This window comes from Dermochelys coriacea, chromosome 6 (genome assembly GCF_009764565.3).
Source record: "Dermochelys coriacea isolate rDerCor1 chromosome 6, rDerCor1.pri.v4, whole genome shotgun sequence".
Taxonomy (NCBI): domain Eukaryota; kingdom Metazoa; phylum Chordata; order Testudines; family Dermochelyidae; genus Dermochelys; species Dermochelys coriacea.
Window position 1 is genome coordinate 68,640,729 of NC_050073.1, and position 18,447 is coordinate 68,659,175.

Genomic DNA, 18,447 nt, shown 5'->3' on the forward strand with positions numbered 1-18,447 from the left:
GTAAGCCCCCCCAAAAAATAGTATTTTTCAATTCATCTAATACAAGTACCATAGTGCAATCTCTTTATCATGAAAGTTGAATTTACAAATGTAGAATTATGTAAAAAACAAACAAACAAACAAACCTGCATTCAAAAACAAAAAAAGTAAAAGTTTAGAGCCTGCAAGTTAACTCAGTCCTACTTCTTGTTCAGCCCATCACAGACAAATAAGTTTGTTTACATTTGCAGAAGATAATGCTGCTTGCTTTTTGTAAATGTCATCTGAAAGTGAGAACAGGCATTTGCATGACACTGTTGTAGCCCGCATTGCAAGATATTTACATGCCATATGTGCTAAAGAATCATATGTCCCTTTGTGCTTCAACCACCATTCCAGGGGACATACATCCATGCTGATGATGGGTTCTGCTCGATAACAATCCAAAACAGTGCAGACCAATGCATGTTCATTTTCATTATCTGAGTCAGCAGAAGGTTGATTTTCTTTTATAGTGGTTCGGGTTCTGTAGTTTCCGTGTCGGAGTGTTGCCCTTTTAAGGCTTCTGAAAGCATGTTCCACACCTCATCCCTCTCAGATTTTGGAAGGCACTTCAGATTCTTAAACCTTGGGTCAAGTGCTGTAGCTATCTTTAGAAATCTCACATTGGTACTTTATTTGCGTTTTGTGAAATCTGCAGTGAAAGTGTTCTTAAAATGAACAACATGTGCTGGGTCCTCATCTGAGACTGCTATAACATGAAATATATGGCAGAATGCAGGTAAAACAGAACAGGGAACATACAATTCTCTCCCAAGGAGTTCAGTCACAAATGTAATTAACGCGTTATTTTTTAACAAGCATGGAAGCATGTCCTCTGTAATGGTAGCGGAAGCATGAAGGGGCATATAAATGTTTAGCATATCTGGCATGTAAATACCTTGCAATGCTGGCTACAAAAATCCCATGCAAATGACTGTTCTCATTTTCTGGTGACACTGTAAATAAGAAGAGGGCAGCATTATCTCCTGTAAATGTAAACATCTTGTTTGTCTTAGCGACTGGTGAACAAGAAGTAGGACTGAGTGGTCTTGTAGGTTCTGAAGTTTTACATTGTTTTGATTTTGGATGCAGTTATGTAACAAAAAAAATCTACATTTGTAAGTTTCATTTTCACAACAAAGAGATTGCACTACAGTACTTGTATGTGGTGAACTGAAAAATAATATTTCTTTTATCATTTTACTGTCCAAATATTTGTAATAAAAAATAATAGATACTGATTTCAATTACAACATATATGAAAATGCAGAAAAACATCCAAAATATTTCAATTGGTATTCTATTGTTTAACAGTTTAACAGCGATTAAAACTGTGATTCATTTTTTAAATCTTGATTTATTTTTTTTAGTTAATCGTGTGAGTTAACTGTGATTAATCAACAGCCTTACTATTTATGCCTCTTTCCATGGCACTTCAACATCCGTGGATGACTGCAAAGTATTACCATTGTTGTAGCAACCCCTCCCAGTTTGATGTCATTCCCTAATCTTACAAGCATACTCTCTGCTCTATTAGCCAAGTCATTAATGAAAAATAATGAATAGTACCTGACCTAGGACTGACCCCTGCGGGGCCCGCTAGATACACCCTCCCAGTTCGATGAGGATGGTCTTTCAACCACTTGTGCACCCCACCTTATAGTAGTTTCAGCTAGATCACGTTTCCCTGCTTTGCTTATGAGCCCGTCATAAAGGACTGTGTCAAAGACCTTACCACGAGCCTTCCTGGCCCTGCACCCCCTCGGGCTAGCTGTAGCATAACAGCAGACGGCCGGCCAAGCCGGAGCCTCCCTTCACCAGCCCTGCTGTGCATTGTGCGCTTCATGAGGGGCTGGGGATTTGCCCTGCCTCCCTTACTCTGGTTTACATGGAAGGCTGCACATTAGCGTCTGTCCCTGCTGCTGAGGCAGCGCTGGGGGGGGGCGCTCTTTCCGTATTGGCTGGTTGGCGTGTACGTCACTGGGGGGCGGGGCTCCTATCAGCTGTTTGGGGGATGCCAGGAAGCAAGTGTATTTTGGAAACAATGCGGCGCGGCGGCGCCTGAGGCTGCAGCTTGGGGACTCCTCGCTCCGCCCGGGCTCAGCGCCCGCGCCCCTCCGCCCGTTCGGCGGCGCCCTGCCCTAGGTAAGTGCCCGCCGGGCCGGGGGCTGCTGCCGGCCGCCTTCCCGTTGCGGGCATGGAGCGGAGCGCGCCTCAGCTCTACCGCGGGAGGCGCTCCCGGGCGGGTCAGTCAGCAGGTCCCTTTTCACCCCGTGCTCCCCGGCTCCTGCCCTACCCGGGGGGCAGAGACCCCGCACGCTCATGGCAGCGTCTCCGGAGCTGCTCCCGCAGGGGGGCTCAGTCCTAGCGGGCACTGACCTAGCAGCCCGCCTCTGGTCCAGGCGGGGCTGGCTAGAAGGGGGCCGTGGATCAGGAGCCCTAGGGCGGTGGGGACAGAGCGAGTCTGTGGCAGCTTCTCTCTCTGGTGCTTCTTGGCAGGGCTTGGGGCCGAAATCGAGCCATCCCGGTTGCAGCGGTTTGTGCCATAAGGGCCAGGAGTCAGGTAGGGACTGAGAAGGGTCAGGACCTGCACTTAAACCCCTGGGACCCTTCCGTTCTCCCCGGTCTTGGTCCTGGAGACCCCAATCCTTCTCACCTCAGCATGGAGAAATCCTCTCTCTTCTCTTTAGTTCTTCTAGCTCACTATGCCGAGTGACCCTCTTACCCCATCCAGGAAATGGCTTCCCCTGTTGGCATCAGGGAGACGTTTATATTGTCCCCAACTGAGCCTGGGTGACATCTGTTTCTCTCTGTTCTGTGAGCTCATGAACCCCAAACTGGTGAGGGGGAATCTACTCACCTGTTACTCTCTGACTGTAAACTGTACTTCCTTTCACCAGAAACATATTTGCCGTATCCTCAGTCCTAGTCACCTTGGTATCTGATTTACTTAAATAAAACTCCTCTTCTGTTGAGTTTCCTCAACCTGATGTGATCACTTCCTTATAGTTAGATTCATGCAAGTAGCTGTTGAAAAATACTTGTGCCTCTTTGGCAGTGAGCTAATTCAGTGTATTGCTCTCAAAGCAATTATTCGGGCACTTGACAAAGGCAGAGGCTTTAAAAAATGGCGATTTGCATAAATGTTAATAATCATAAAGAAACAAGTTAGTGCTATATAATAATAATGCTTATTATTCCAAAGCATATTGCTTTTTGGATACAATTACTGCTAGTATGAAATGCCTGTATAAGACCGTGGCTCGTACATACAATGCTGAGTACACTTGTGATGCTAGAAATTATGGTAGTGTCCAATAGCCCAGATAATGTGTTGCCACTATTGAATCTCTTCTGGGGTTTAAAGTTTCTGTTTTAAACCTTGCTGGCCTCAAACATTGTATTTAAGTCCTCTGTACAGGTATAACTTTGCAGTATGTAAGCCCAGAAAGGGAAGGAAATGAAGGAAAGGAATATGGTAGTCCTAAACTTGGACCAGGCAACTTTGTTTTGGGAAGCAGGCAGAGGCATGTGTATGTTGAACCCTCCTTCTGTTTTTACTGTCTGCTCATCTTGAGAGTAGCCTCTGATACTGTAATGTATAAGAATTCCACTGTCAATGTGCTCAGGCTTTCTCAGATATCAGGTTTTCTTGTCTCCTCAGGAGAATGCAGTAGGCAGATTGAAGGTATGATACTCCATGCATATGTGCTCCCACAGTCATAAACAACCCTTGCAAACTTAATTTTGTTTGATGCATCTCCCTTTGAAAAACTCTATTTTTGCTGTTCCTGTTTTTGAAGGAGCTAGCAAACTTTATTTTGGGGTCATGAAGAAATTAAGTGGCTCTTAGGGTAGGTGATGCTCTGGACCTATCAACTGTCTTGTTCTTCTTTGGGCCTCAGAACAAAGCATGAACTCATCTTGGCCCACCAGAATAGGATGTGGACTAATATTTCTGACTGTTCTGAAGCCCCTTTTGTTAAACATTTGGTTTACCTAGTAAACTTCCTGGCTTTGGGGTTTGTCACATTTAACTTTTTGTACCAAATGTAGCTGTAACTCTAGTTATACATTTTAATGCTATTTGCAGTTGTAACCTCTTTTTGAGAGTGAAAAACCTTATTCCTTCCTATCTCTGTATCTTCTTTAGGACAATGGTGTCCTGAGTTCATATTTACATGGGAGGAGGTACATGTGGAGAACGGTGAGGGAAGTACTGGATAGATTGTGTTTTTATTTCCTTCAAGCATAGGATTCCTTTTACTAGTCTGCCATCCTGTTAAGTTTTGGTCAAAACCAGAGCAAAGGAGATGTGAAGAGTTGAATTTCACTTCCTTGTTAAAAACTGGGTGGAAAGCCTGGGGATGGATCTTTTAGGAGACTGTCTTCAAGTAGGGTTAGATGCACAGATAACAGGAAAGGATTGCTGGATTCATTGGCCAGACTGCTTCTACTTATCCTGTGTTAGCAGGAGCTCTAAAAGAGTGGTTTTCATTTTCCTACCCTCTTATTGCCTAGTGTTAGGACATAATGGGGCTCAGGAATATACTTTGACATGTATGAAAGCACTGCTTGAGATACTGACATGACTAAACACTCACTGACTTCTTTAATTCTAGGGTGAACTAAAGGAAGGGTGTTTTGGGTAGATTCTATAGTAGCGAAGGGTACATGGGGGGTAGTGGGGCTGCATGAGTTTTGGGCATTTGCTTGGTTGGGTTGTGGGGCAGGGAATGAAGTAACCAGGGGTTATGGAGTGTTTGACAGAAAGCAGTATTGACAAGTCTTATAGTTTAATGGCAAGTCTCTTACTATTTGGTGTAACCTAAAGGTTCTGAAATCAGAAGGCAAATGTAAAGATTCCCAAAATATATGTGTGGGGGGGGGGAGGGGGGCTAGCAGCTATGTAGGTTGGATTTGCTTTTTAAAATAATGTCCCTCTGTCTCGTCATGACTATTCTTTTGTTGCGGGGGAGCAGTCTTTAAGACTTCCAACCATATCTGGAGCCTTTTTAGCTTGCAGAGCTGTCTCTTCAAAGGCTCCAGTACTTGACCACAAGGCCTTAATCATCAGCTTATTTCTGTTCTTTTTAGGTCATGTACGCTTTGTTTTAGGAGGAAAAAGATTGGGGAAGTAGGGAGAACTGTGTGTTCCTGGATGGAATTGAGGGTGTGGGGAGTTATTCTGGACTGCACTCTGGTTGTATCTTAGCCATTTTGTCAAGTGTTCATTTGTTGCAGGAGCAATGGATCCCCCCAGCTACCTAGAAGAGGACTATTCCAGCCTGGACGGGCTGGACGATGACGTGTTTCACTCTGACTTTGGACTCACAGGTCAGCCTGGTGAGATGACCCCTCCTGGCATTTTCACACAGAACCAATCCTACAGCTGCCTGCTGGGGAGGTTTCAACTGTTCCCACTCACACACTGCTGTGGTCCAGGTATCAGGCATGCTGAGCAGCAGGACAAAGCAACCCAAACACTCAGTCCATCCTCTTCCACTCAGGATGTCATGTTGCCATGTGGAGTCACTGAAGAGCCCCAGAGACTCTTCTATGGTAAGAGCACTCCAGCATCACTAGCTTTGCAGAAGGGAAAACTGCCCTCTAGCGCTTCCCCTCTTTCTCCCACTGGACAAGAGAGGGTTACTTATTCTGCTGCACCTGAAAGAAAGACGGCTCTCTCTGCTTCTCACCCTTGCCTACTCACTGCAGGAGCTGTCCCTTTGCTCACTGCTTCTGTCATCCTTTAAACTCCAGCTCCTTTCCCCCCCCAACTCCATTATAGGGCAGTTGAAGTTATTGCTAGACACTTACAGCAGCACTTAAGGCTGAGACCCTCCTGCAGGCTTCAGAGGGTGATCAGGTGCTTCCCTCACCCCAGTGCGCATTCTGCCGATTTGCCTGCAAAGAGTTAAACCTTCCCTTTCTCCAGGCTGCCCAGGTGAATCTTGTCATGTGGATGGGACTGCATAAGTGTTGTCAGTGCAGAGACAGTAAACACAGAGATTCAGATGTTGAGAGTCTTTTGTTGGGCTCTTGGCTGAGAAAAAGTTGTCAGATAAATAATGTGAACAGCCAGTTTTTCAGTGGTAAAGAGGTAATTGGCCTGAATTTCTATTAAAGCTGAATTGGCAACATGAATCATTCCTGACTTACTTTTCAGGTTTTTTAAAAAAAAAACATTCTCTATCCCCACCAACAACTTTGAGTCAAATTCTGCCTTGTATCCTCACATGTGGCACCTGTTATAATGTGTATCCCAAGGTGAAACTTGGTCCTAAATGCTGGGTGGTTGTGAGTGATGCCTGATTTGGAAGCTGCAATAAGGGTTATGCCAGGAGAGTATTGATGTTTAGGAGGGACATAGGTACTGCATAAGTGTAAGACTGTCATTCCAGATAAAATCCCAACGTTGACTGAACTATAAACAAGCCTGATCCATGTGTGAGAGCTTTCCCTATCTCAATGTGGTTTTTTTCTTTCAGGTCACTCGGTTATGGGAGGAACATAATACACTCTGCTGGATCAATGTAATTCTACTTAAAACTCTGAGTGAATGTTTTACTGAATACTTAGTATGATTAGTCATTGTTTAGGCTGCAGAAACTGGACTTTAGCCTGAGTCAGAAGTTTGCAGTTACACAGGTTTTCCTTCATGATGTGTAATGGTGAGAAGGGAAACCAGGCTTTAAGCTGGGAGACCAAGCCATTGAGCCTTCTCATCTCTAATGTCTTGCAGGGAATGCTGGGTACCGTTTACATGTCCCCCCAGTTGGCTTTGCATTGAATCCACACCTCCAAGAGGAGCCTCGGGAAGGTCAACGGGAAGCACATGCTGAGGTTCAGATTGCAAGGAAGTTACAGTGCATTGCAGACCAGTTCCACATGCTCCACATACAGAGGGTAGGCGCTCTTTTTGGGGGGAGAAGGGGATTTGATTATCCAGGTATGGCATCCAGGAGCCTCTGGCTCATCTGACCCTTCACCTCCCATCTCTGTGTAGTCATTGTCTATGCTGAATACACACTTGTGCCACTTGTTGTGGCTAGAGTCTGCACCGTGAGCCAATCCTAATCGACGTCTGTCATATTTTGGCTAACTTCCATGCCGCAAAAGGCATCTGTATGACACCATTCCGCCCTGCCTTCTAATCTCTGAGTAAGAGAGAACTAGAAGTCCCTGATCATCCAGGGTTTAGAATGGGCATGTCCAAAGGGCAGCCCAGCGCTGCCCTCCTCTTTGATGTGAAGGTAGCTAACAGAGTGCACAGGCTCTAACATGCAATACCTCATCATGATTTGAGCAGACTTCCACTCAGATCAAGGAGTGCTACATGCTGGGGACTGGTAGCTGCTGATGCCCTCCTGTGGGCTTCAGAGGGCGAATGCTTCCCTCACCCCAGTGGAGTCATTTAAAGGTGGGCGTTGCTTTGGCCTTACTCAAGTTAGGTGAGGAATTTAGCTCCTGGAGAGTTGCTGGGATGGCCCTCAGTTGGGCAAAGTTTGGGTTCACTTAACTTATGGAGATGAAGGGTCCCAAAGTTTTCTTCTCATGACCCAACAGCAGAATTATTAAGGGAATGTCCTAGAAAGATCAACTGAAGAAATGTGAAAGTTGGCTATCTGGACTGTAGGATGTAATTCTGTGATTCAGAAATACCATATCACAAGTTATTTTTGTGCATTGTTTGTTTATTTCCCCCCCCCTTCTAAATGGCACTCTCTTACTAGCTGTCCCTGTCTCACTGCGCGCTTGCTTCTTACAGCAAAGGGAAGGTAACAATCTTTGCTGTAAGGGAAGCAGTGGAACTGGTTGTAACTTGACCCTTTCCATCTGGGGAGTGTAGCTATCCAATGTCTTTGTCAGGGAAATGCATCCAAGAATGCCCCCCTCAAAAAAACAAAAACAAACCCAATAGAAAAACTTGGCCTGTTCCCTCCCCTCTCCCCCGGGCAAGAAGCGTGTGCTGCTATGGCACTGAGAGAGCCATGCGACTGACTGCAGTGCAGGACAGACGTGGGGAATGACTGAGCCAGGAGAATAGAATTGAATCGCACGTCAGCCAAGCTTGTGGGAGAGTTAGTAAACAAAAGCATCCGCCTGCACTACCAGCTCCTGCAGCCAGCCAAGGAGGAGCTCCTGTGTCTTTGTTTGAACTGGAAGGACAGACAGTTGAAAAGGAGGGGGAGCTGTTCAACCATTTAAAAAACAAAACCAAAAACAGGTGTAAGAAATCTCAGCCAGTGGTTCTGCAGGATTTGATGCTGGGATAGGTATTGACATTTAGAACTGCTCAGGGATTCTTTTCCTTGGGAGAGGGGTAGTACTGAGCCCTTGTGTTTAATGTGGAGCTGTGCCTTGGACCACATAGAGTTTTAATGTCCTATCTGTGTCAATGCATTCTCTTCCCACTGACCCTGCGTGGAGGACTTCCTTTGGCTCTTGGCACAATCCATAAAAGAAAGGTCCTGTGCTCTTCTGTGCAGGCTGTTTAAAGGGCAGTCAGTGCCTAGAGACACACTCTTGTGTGGTGAGCCAGGGTTATGAAATTCTTATGTGGTGAACTGGCTTATGATGGGCTGTGGTTTGTCCTTTGGGGCAGCAGAAGGGGCAATCTCTGAGAATAGGAAACCTGAGTTGCCATTTGTCTGTAAAGCTTCTATTTTGCTTTGAAACTAACCTCAAAACTGGGTGCCCCATTTCAACAACTCAGAGTCTTGGTCACAGCCCATGATTCCAGGGTTATAACAGGAAACATTTAGAATATATCATAGCATAGTCACAACCACACCTCCTGAACACCTGGAACAAAGAATAGGGCCAGTGGGATGTTCCTCCAAGGGATATGAGTGTTTGGTCGATCCTGAGCTGGCAAAATAGGTGCCAGTTGCTGCACTAGTATGTAGAAAAAACTTCTAGTACTGGAGTTACTTGTCCTGTTAATTGTTTGGCATATTCAGGCTTTTTATGCCTTCATTTGATGCAGTGATATATTCAAATAAAATAATTGCGTCTTCATCCCCAGTATCGAGTTAGAACAATCATGTGATGCTATGTAGCACTTCATGGTTTTACTCTTCAAAGTGCTTTTCAAATGTGGGCTACTATAAAAAATATTTCCACATGCAGGCTCTGCTACTTAGAATTGCTATGGTCAGTCCATGGTTCTGCAGGGCCCTTTTCAAACTATGCACAAGGGACCTTTAGTTCTCTCCTCACTCTTGCGTGCCCCATAGTGCCCGCCATCTGTTTTAAGGCTCCATACCTTCTGGTAATCTCCCCTCTCACCCCCCTGCCCCCCAACGCCCCCACCATGTACCAAGAAACCAGGAGGTGGAGCTAAAACACAACTTTCTGTGTGCAGGAGAGAGACTGGAGAGCTCTCTTCTGGTTTACTGGAGGTAGACTGGACATGAATGGGAAATTTGGGATGTTGCTGTGATTGGTAGGTTGGGAGTGCGCATATATACTGTGCTGCTCGTATGTGAGCATCTAAGTCACTTAAACCTGAGTTTTACTTGCTGCGATAACTCAGTGGAACACTTCAGCAATTTCCCACTGAAAAGGCACTTACTGAACAGGCTGCAATTTTGTGGGGTCCAGTTTTATTCTTTCCCTCCCTCATCGCTTAAATCCAACATTGGCTACTGTACACAACTGTAAGATCATGTCACAGAAGGTAAAATTGTCTCTTTAAGAGTAAAGACCTAGTAGCCCAGGACAGTTCTGGGCTTTATTCCAAGTGGAGCCACTACTACATGCTACATGTCCTCAGACAAGTTTCTTGACCTCTTTGTGCTCCAATCAAGTCAGCTGGAAGATTGGATTAAAAAAAGCAGCACCTCAATGAGAACCAGATGCTGAATTAGAGCTGAGCTATCATGGGTAAATAAGTACATTACAACCAACAACAAAGCCCCCTTCAAACACATCGGAAATCCTGCAATTGATTTAGGTGTGCTGACCATGTTCAGAAAACAATGGGACCTAGCAATAGAAATTTATTGCTACCCTATGTGGAAATTCCCCATGTATGTTAGCAAATTGTCTCGATCTAATTGTGAGGAAGAAAACTGTGATTGGCCTGAGCATTGGCCCTGTGTATGAAACGTTTAGGACTGGATCCATACTGTTGTGGGCAGGTCTCTAGAAATGAGCCCATTGCAGTAAAATTAAAAACAGCAAAATAAATTCTTCCTCCTGAAAACTTTCCACTTGAAAGTGAAACTTGTCATGTTTCACATATGTTTTTTCTTATACAAATTCATCATCTGAAGCCTCCCTTGAAACATTTTGGATTATCCATCCATTAGGGAGTCTGTAGTCTAAGACCCTCCAGTATAGGCACAGGACATTGTCCCAAGATCTACCCATCCTTTTCTGCATCACAGTTGCTCACGTGTCTAGTGATTTTTTTTTTTTTATTTTTTTTACTAAACATTTTTCATCAAAAATCCTGATATGTCAAAACTGAAACTGTTCTGGATCATTTAAAACAAATTTCCCATTTGAAGAATTTTTTTTTCAAAAGTTACCAAATTGTCAAAACATTCTACTTTAACACTTTCAAAATGAAAAGGTTCTTTTTGGTTCAAAACTACTTTTTTTTAGAAATATAATATAAAAAAGCTTGAGATTAATTTTTTTAATGTTATCAAAATTCTTCAAAATATTTTGATTTTTTTTTTTGGAGGGGTTTGGGAGTTGTTTTTGTTTTGCAAACATTGGAGACTTTGACTTTGTCTTGATTTGGGATGGGGGAAATTTTAGACATCTCAAAATTCTCTTAGGATGGGGAAACTGTTTCCTGCTCTGTTCTAATTGCCAATGAAGCAGTGAGTAGAGGGTAAGAAAAGGCCTAGCTATGGGAAAATTGAAAGTTCTACATAAGTAACTGCAACAAAGGTTTAGCTTGGGATAAAAAGGGCCTAAGGGGGTGTCCTGGGGAACTCTGGAATAGCAATGGGATTGCAGCCTAAATATATGGTGCTTCCCCCACAGTAAAGTGAAATAATAGTGCAGGACACCTCAAATGATGTGGGATGAATTTCAGAAAGTGGAGGAAGTAACCAGGGGACAGCCATTTTAGAGTTGATTCTGGCCAGCTGGGAGGAATTGGTTGCAAATCTGAAGCAGGAAGGCAGTTTGAGTAACGTGATCATGAAAAGATAGATTTCATGATTCTAAAAAAAGACAGGAGTGAGAGCTGCAGAATTAGGACAAAGGAGTTGAAAAAAGCAGACTTAAACGAACTTGGAGAACTGTTAAGTAAAGTCCCCTGGAAAGAAAATCTAAGGGATAAAAGAGTTCTGGAGAACTGGCAGTTTCTCAAGGAGACAATATTAAATGCACAGCTGCCAACTATTCTGATGCAAAGGAAAGATAGGAAGAAGAGAAAGAGGCCAACATGGCTCCATCAGAAGATCTTTAACGTTTCCAAAAAGTGAAAACACGGAAGAATTGCTAAGGAGGAGTACAAAAGAATAGCACATGCATGTAGAGACAAAATCAGAGAGGCTAAGGCACAAAATGAGTGAGTTACACCTAGGAAGGGACATTAAATAACCTTTTTCTTGTTGCCTTTAAATACATTAGGAGAAAGAAGAAGGAAAGTATAGGTCCTTTACTTGGTGAGGAAGGAAAATTGTTAATTGATATCAGGAAGGCTGAGATGTTTGAGGCAAAATAGATATTAATCTTTACTAAAAAGGTTAATGGTGACCAGATACTCAATACAATATAAACAACAAGGGGGAAGGAATGCAAACCAAAATAGGGATAACAGGTTAATTAAGGTAATGTATTGAAGTTGGAAGACCCTGATTAAATTCACCATAGGATACTTAAGGAAATAGCTGAAACAATTTCAGAACACTAGCTATTATCTTTGGGAATTCATGGAGGATGGGTGAGGTCCCAGAGGACTGGAGAGGGACAAACATAGTACCTATCTTTTAAATAGAGGACCAAAGGGGACCTGGGGATTTATAGAGCAGTCAGCCTAATTTGATACCTTGAAAGATATTGGGACAAATTATTAAACAATCAACTTCTAAGCACCTGGACAATGATAAGTTTATAAGGAATAGCCAACAGAGATTTGGCAAGAACAAATCATTCTAAACCAACCTAATTTCTTTCTTTGACAGAGTTACTGACCTAGTAGATGGAGGGAGCAATAGACATAATAAATCTTGATTTTTTTAGTAAGGCTTTTGACACAGTAATATATGACATTCTCATAAGCAAACTAGGGAAATGCAGTCTAGATTAAATTACTATAAGGTGGGTGTATAACTGGTTGATGGACCATACTCTGAGTAGTTATCAATAGTTTGCTGTCAGACTGGATTGGCCTATCTAGTAGGGTTCTGCAAGGGTCAGTCCTGAGTCTGGGACTAGAAAATATTTTCATTAATGACTTGGATAATGGAGCAGAGGGTGTGCTTATAAAATGTGCAGATGACATAAAGCAGGTTGCGTACACTTTGGAAGATAGGATTAATATTCAAAATGACCTTAACAAATGAGAGAATTGGTCTTAAATCAACTGGCTAGGTGGTAGTATTTCTGAAAAGGATCTGAGGGTTATAGTGGATAAACTGAATACAAGTCAACAATCTGATACAGTTGTGAAAAGTTAATATTCTGGGGTGTATTAGCAGTGTCATATGTAAGACACCGGCAGTAAATCTGCTTTATTCAGCACTGGTGAAGCCTATGCTGGAGAATTGTGTCCAATTCTGGGTGCCACACTTCAGGAAAGATATGGAAAAATTGGAGAGATTCCAGAGGAGAGCAAAAAAAAATCAGAAAAGGTTTAGAGAGTCTGACCCATGAGGAGAGGCTTTAAAAAAAACCAACTGGGCGTATTTAGTCTTGAGAAAAGAAGACTGAGCAGGGACTTGATAACATATTTGGAGACTTAAGGACTGTTACATAGAGGATGTGCTCAATTGTTTTCCATGTCTGCTGAAGTAGGACAAGGAGAAACGAGTTTAATCTGCTGCAAGGGAGATTTAGATTATATATTAGGAAAAACTGTCTAACTACACGGGTAGTTAAGCTCTGGGACAGGCTTCCAAGGGAAGTTGTAGAATCCCCTTCACTGGAGCTTTTTAAGAACAGGTTGGACAAACAACTCTCAGGGATGGTCTAGAAGATTTGCTTGGTCCTGCTTCAGTGCAGGAGGCTGAAGTTGATGACCTCTCAGGGTCCCTTCCAGCCCTACATTTCTATGATTCTATAACCAGTGCAGGACACCTCAAATGATGTGGGATGAATTGCACTCACTTTGCTTACAGCCTTGTTTTGTGATAAATAACTTACAATTTTTTTTGTGCTACCATAGGACCCCAAGGCACTCTCTAAACTGAAGTGTATCCCTTTAAGAGTCATTGGGGACAATGGTCACCAGTAACTCAGCGCTTTTCAGTTATTACCACACCGTGGCATCTGAGATACTGCAGCTATTTCTTTAAAAGTAGTAATAGCCCATTTTACAAAGGGGGAAACAGAGGTTGTGACTTGCCCAAGGTGGCAGAATGACAGAGGAGCAGACCACTGAATAGGACCCAAGAGCTCTGATTCCAGTCCCTTGTTTTGACTGCTAGATGTCACTAGGGATGGGGGGGATGTTTGGGTTGATTATTAATTGAGGAAGAAAGCAGGGGGTGTTTGTGTGCAAGCACATTTGTGTGTCAATTACTCTCTCTAGTGGAGAGACAAAGTGAGAAACGCAATCTAAATTCCTCCTTGCTCCTGAAGAATATCCTATTAACTCTTTATGATCTTTTAGTAACTATTCTTGTCACTGGCAAAGGAAACTTGGTTTATTTACAAACAAATATTTTCTTTACTCTTCTGTATGCTGTCCCTTTAAAGCAGCAGGGCTGCTTTTATTCATCCTGATTAGGCTATGTGATGTAATGCAACCCCGTGATGAAAGGGAGCTGCACCTCTGGCAGCACAATCAAAAGTCTCTGGAGCTGACAGCCTCCCCTTGCAGGAGGGCTTGCAACTTCCAGGTTCAGAGAGCAGAGTATGCGTGAGAGATGGGTCAGTTCAGCAGTGTTTGCTCTGCAGCCAGCTCTGTTTATATCACTCTCTATATTTAGCCTCTGAGTCATCAGAACTGCTGACAAGAAGCTGAACTACCCACAGGCTCCAGTTCTGCACCTGATTGCTTGTCTTTGTGCGTTTCCAGTGGAGTGGGGGCGTGTTGCTCTGTTCAAAGTTCCATTTCAGTCTCTGGGTATTTTCTTGCAGTAGATCTGAAAGGTTTACTTTTACCTCCTCTTCTGCTTAATGTCTATATCTAGAAATAGGGAGACTAGTCCTGCCCCCTCTACCCAGTGCCTTCATCAGATACAGAAACTCCTTTGTAACTTCACCCTTTGTGAAGAAGGGATCTGTATAAAACAAAAGTCAGGCGGACCCTGATACATATGCAGTAGAATGGATTAAGAACAAGATAAACCTAGAAAACAGGACTCTAGTAGCTAATCTTTAAGGTCTGGGTTAAGCCATACTTCTCCTGACAACCAACACCATGTCTCCAAATGGGAGGTTTAGTTTTTCACCCCAAATCAAATAGAAGTTTTATTCCAACCTTTTAGTAAATTTAGTACTAAGTAAATTAGAAAATCTGCCTCCACTTTGACTGAAATTCTCCAGGTGGGAGTACTCTGCTTATGTGGCGAGCAAAGGCATATTGGGCAGGCAGCACCTCACTTGCTAGATTGGGACACTTTTTCAGATAAGAGAAATTTTCCCACATCTCCTAGGGTTCAGTTTAGGGAGGATGCGGTGGGAGTGTCAGTCCTTAGCTGACGCTTCTTGTCAGGAAAGGAGCTTAGGGAGGGTTTGGGCATTTTGGACCCCTGCAACTGATTTAGAGTAACTTGTAAAGGAATCCTGTCCCAATCCGTATAGATGGTGGCTATGACTTAGTGTCTCGAGGGCTATGGGCATAAAGCAGCAGAGGTTGGAAAGATCCCATGAGTCTTGAAGAGCCTTTATTCTCTCTCCACCCCAAATAGAAAACACAACTAAATAACCTTGCCAGGTTGCAGAGGATAGGAAGCCCTGGGGCCTGGGAAAGTACTGGCCAGCAGTTGCCCTTTCCAAGTTGAAAGTCAGTTGGTTGTTACCATGGTTTTTGTTTGCTTCCACTTCCTGTAGGCTCAGCTCAAAGAGGAAGGCACAAGTAAATGGTGGTGGTTGTTTTGAGTTTAAAAAAAGTCAAGAAATGATTAACCTGCCAAACCTTCCCCCAAGCTGGAGAATCTGTCTTTTTAATAAAGGTAGATACTTGCCACTCCTGGCATCCCCTTTGTGGTGAGCGTCGGTGTTATTCCTTCCGCTGCTCCTGCAGCTGGGCGTCTCTTCAACTTGTTTCTATGCGTCTCCTCCATCCTTGCATTCTGAACCTCCAAATGTTTAGTGGCCTTCTCTGTATGTTGATTAACTGGCTTCTGATTTGTGCATTGTAAGAACCAGATAGTGCTTGTGACTACTTCTCCCTCTTCCACAAATTTAATTTCTGCATGATGGTGCCATGGTGTCCATTATAGGAAGGATCTATCTTGCCTTCCTTTCAAATGCTGCATTAATTTAGATGGAGTAAGTGGCCCAACAGATGTATGCGTTAACTATGGACAGGTTACACGAGACCCTCAGCCTGCTTAGTAACATGGCAAACACGCCATTACAAATCTTTAACCTTTTATTAAGATAAAGAAAAGAAAGGAAAACAGTTGAAGCATTTGAAATTAAATAAGGCTTTATTTTAACACCCTCCCTTTTTTCCCCAGCCCTGTTAACTGGAGAGAGTTTTTAGAAAGAAAAACTGTCTGACAATCTTAGATCAGTGGTTCTCAACCTTTTTTCATTTGCGGATGCCTTTGGAAATTTTGAATGGGGGTGTGTACCCCTTTGGAAACTTACTGTCTGTATGTATAGTTGAATTCTGTTGTCACTTTTCAGTCTGTCTTTTGCGGGCCACTTAGACTTAGTCCGCAGACCCCCAGCAGTTGGGACCACAGGTTGAGAACCACTGTTTTAGATGGTATCTAAGATGATAACTGTCCTTGGTGGGGGGAGGTGGGGGTAGAGCAGCAATTACAACAGCTCCAGCCTGCTGTTAGAGTCCAATCCTGGTGTATCCCAGGTGGTGGTTGGGATTTAGCTGGAGCTGGTAGAGGTGGTGATGTCATCTGGGTTCCTCTCTGGCTTGGTCTGGTCAGGACATTTCTCAGGATCTGGGTGACGAAAGCCTGGGTGTGGTGGGAGTGGCAGCCATGATGATGAAGCTCACTCTGGTAGCCTTCATCTGTTCTTCCTTATTTTTCCCACAAAGTGCCTTTCTTTAAGGAACCAAAAAGGGAGTGATGGGTGAAATAGCCCATCCTCATTATTTTGTCCACCAGTTAGGCCTAATATCTGACATGCCAATTTTGGCTTATTAATTTCTGGACACATTTTCTTGTTTCCCAAGGGTGATTTTTACACAATCCTTGAGTTACATTAGCCCTTTTGGTTTAGATTGTCTTCCTCTCTCTCTTTCATACTGTGACGGGTTGGATCGCAGAAACCCCTTGGGGCTGCCAACTGATGTGTCAAGACTACTTCTGCCCCTGTTTTCCCTGCCAGCTTAGGACTCCAGCACCCTGTCTTGCTGAGCCAGACACAGCAGTCTGCTCCAACACAGACCCAGGGTCTGAACCACGTGCCCCAAAGCTGTAGACTAACTGAAAGCAACTTAGGAAGTGTTCCTGTCTGACACTCAGATGCCCAACTCCCAATGGGGTCCAAACCCCAAATAAATCTGTTTTGCCCTGTATAAAGCTTATACAGGGTAAACTCATAAATTGTTCACCCTCTATAACACTGATAGGGAGAGATGCACAGCTGTTTGGCCCCCCAGGTATTAATACATACTCTGGGTTAATTATTAAGTAAAAAGTGATTTTTATTAAATACAGAAAGTAGGATTTACGTGGTGCCAGGTAGTAAAAGACAGAACAAAGTGAATTACCAAGCAAAATAAAATAAAACACACTAATCTGAGTCTAGTACAGTAATAAAACTGAATACAGATAAAATCTCACCCTCAGAGATGTTTCTTTCACAGACTGGACACGTTCCTAGTCTGGGCACAATCCTTTTCCCTGGTACAGCCCTTGTTCCAGCTCAGGTGGGAGCTAGGGGATTTCTCATGATGGCCACTCCCTTTGTTCTCTTTCACCCTCTTATATATCTTTTGCATAAGGTGGGAATCCTTTGTCCCTCTGGATTCCCACCTCTCCTTCTCAATGGAAAAGCACCAGGTTAAAGATGGATTCCAGTTCAGGTGACATGATCACATGTCACTGTAAGACTTCATTATCCACTTGCCAGCCCACAGGTATACAGGAAGACTTGCAAGTAAAACAGAGCCATCTACAGGTAATTATCCTGGTTAATGGGAGCCATTAAGATTCCAAACTACCATTAATGGCCCACACTTTGCATAATTACAATAGGCCCTCAGAGTTGAATTTCATATTTCTAATTTCAGATACAAAAATGATACATTTATTCAAATAGGATGACCACACTCAGTAGATATAAGCTTTGTAATGATCTTACAAGAGACCTTTTGCATGAAACATATTCCAGTTACATTATATTCATACTCATTAGCATATTTTTATAAAATCATATAGAGTGCAATGTCACACATACCTTTTCCCATCAACGTTTTTTATTATAGGTTATTGTGACATCTTATGAACTGTCACATACTTGTTACAGTTGAGCTCATAATTAGAGTAAATTTGCAGGCAGTAAAAATTACAGTAAATTTTCAATTATCACAACACAATCCTATTCTGAGTGTGGCAGCAAGAGACTGGAGCTCCTTCTAAATCAATTTTCTCTCTCTCCCACTATTTTTACTTCTTTGCAGGTGTATTATTCTCCTAGTCATTAGGAGCCCACGAGGTTGTAGTGTGACTTCCTTTGTCCCCTCCCGTCACTTCCTTTTCTAGCTGGTTTCAGAGTAGCAGCCGTGTTAGTCTGTATCCACAAAAAGAACAGGAGTACTTGTGGCACCTTGGAGACTAACAAATTTATTAGAGCATAAGCTTTTGCGGTCAGTCGGTCGGGGGGGTGTGTGTGTGTGTCTGTCTCTCTCTCTCTCTCTCTCTCTCATATATATAGATAGATACACACACACGTAGGAAGTTACTATACAAACGGTTAGAGGCTAATTAGTTAATTAGTACTTTTGTAAATGATCACTACAAAAGTTTTTTTTTCTCCTGCTGATGATAGCTCATCTTAACTAATTAACCTCTCACCGTTTGTATGGTAACTTCCAACTTATCTGTGTGTGTGTGTGTGTGTATATATGTGTATATATATGTGTGTGTGTGT

The 18,447-nt window shown here is 43.2% G+C and overlaps 1 protein-coding gene across 9 annotated transcripts in view; it reads left to right on the forward strand.

Moving 5' to 3' along the window:
• The first annotated feature begins 2,012 nt into the window (after positions 1-2,012).
• Positions 2,013-18,447, forward strand: part of BMF (Bcl2 modifying factor) — a 34,258-nt gene continuing 17,823 nt past the window's right edge. For 3 of the 9 annotated variants that reach the window (XR_006282051.1, XM_043516511.1, XM_043516508.1), the window contains exons 1-3: positions 2,017-2,184; positions 5,262-5,583; positions 6,767-6,930. Coding sequence is in view for 7 of the 9 variants with exons in the window: in XM_043516511.1 (XP_043372446.1) it covers positions 5,271-5,583; positions 6,767-6,930 (477 nt within the window). In the remaining 2 variants the exon portion in view is untranslated. Of the gene's footprint in view, positions 2,185-5,261; positions 5,584-6,766; positions 6,931-7,333; positions 7,445-7,979; positions 8,546-18,447 lie in introns of those variants that run through there. The other 6 variants (XR_006282052.1, XM_043516514.1, XM_043516510.1 and 3 more) reach the window with 6 other exon arrangements.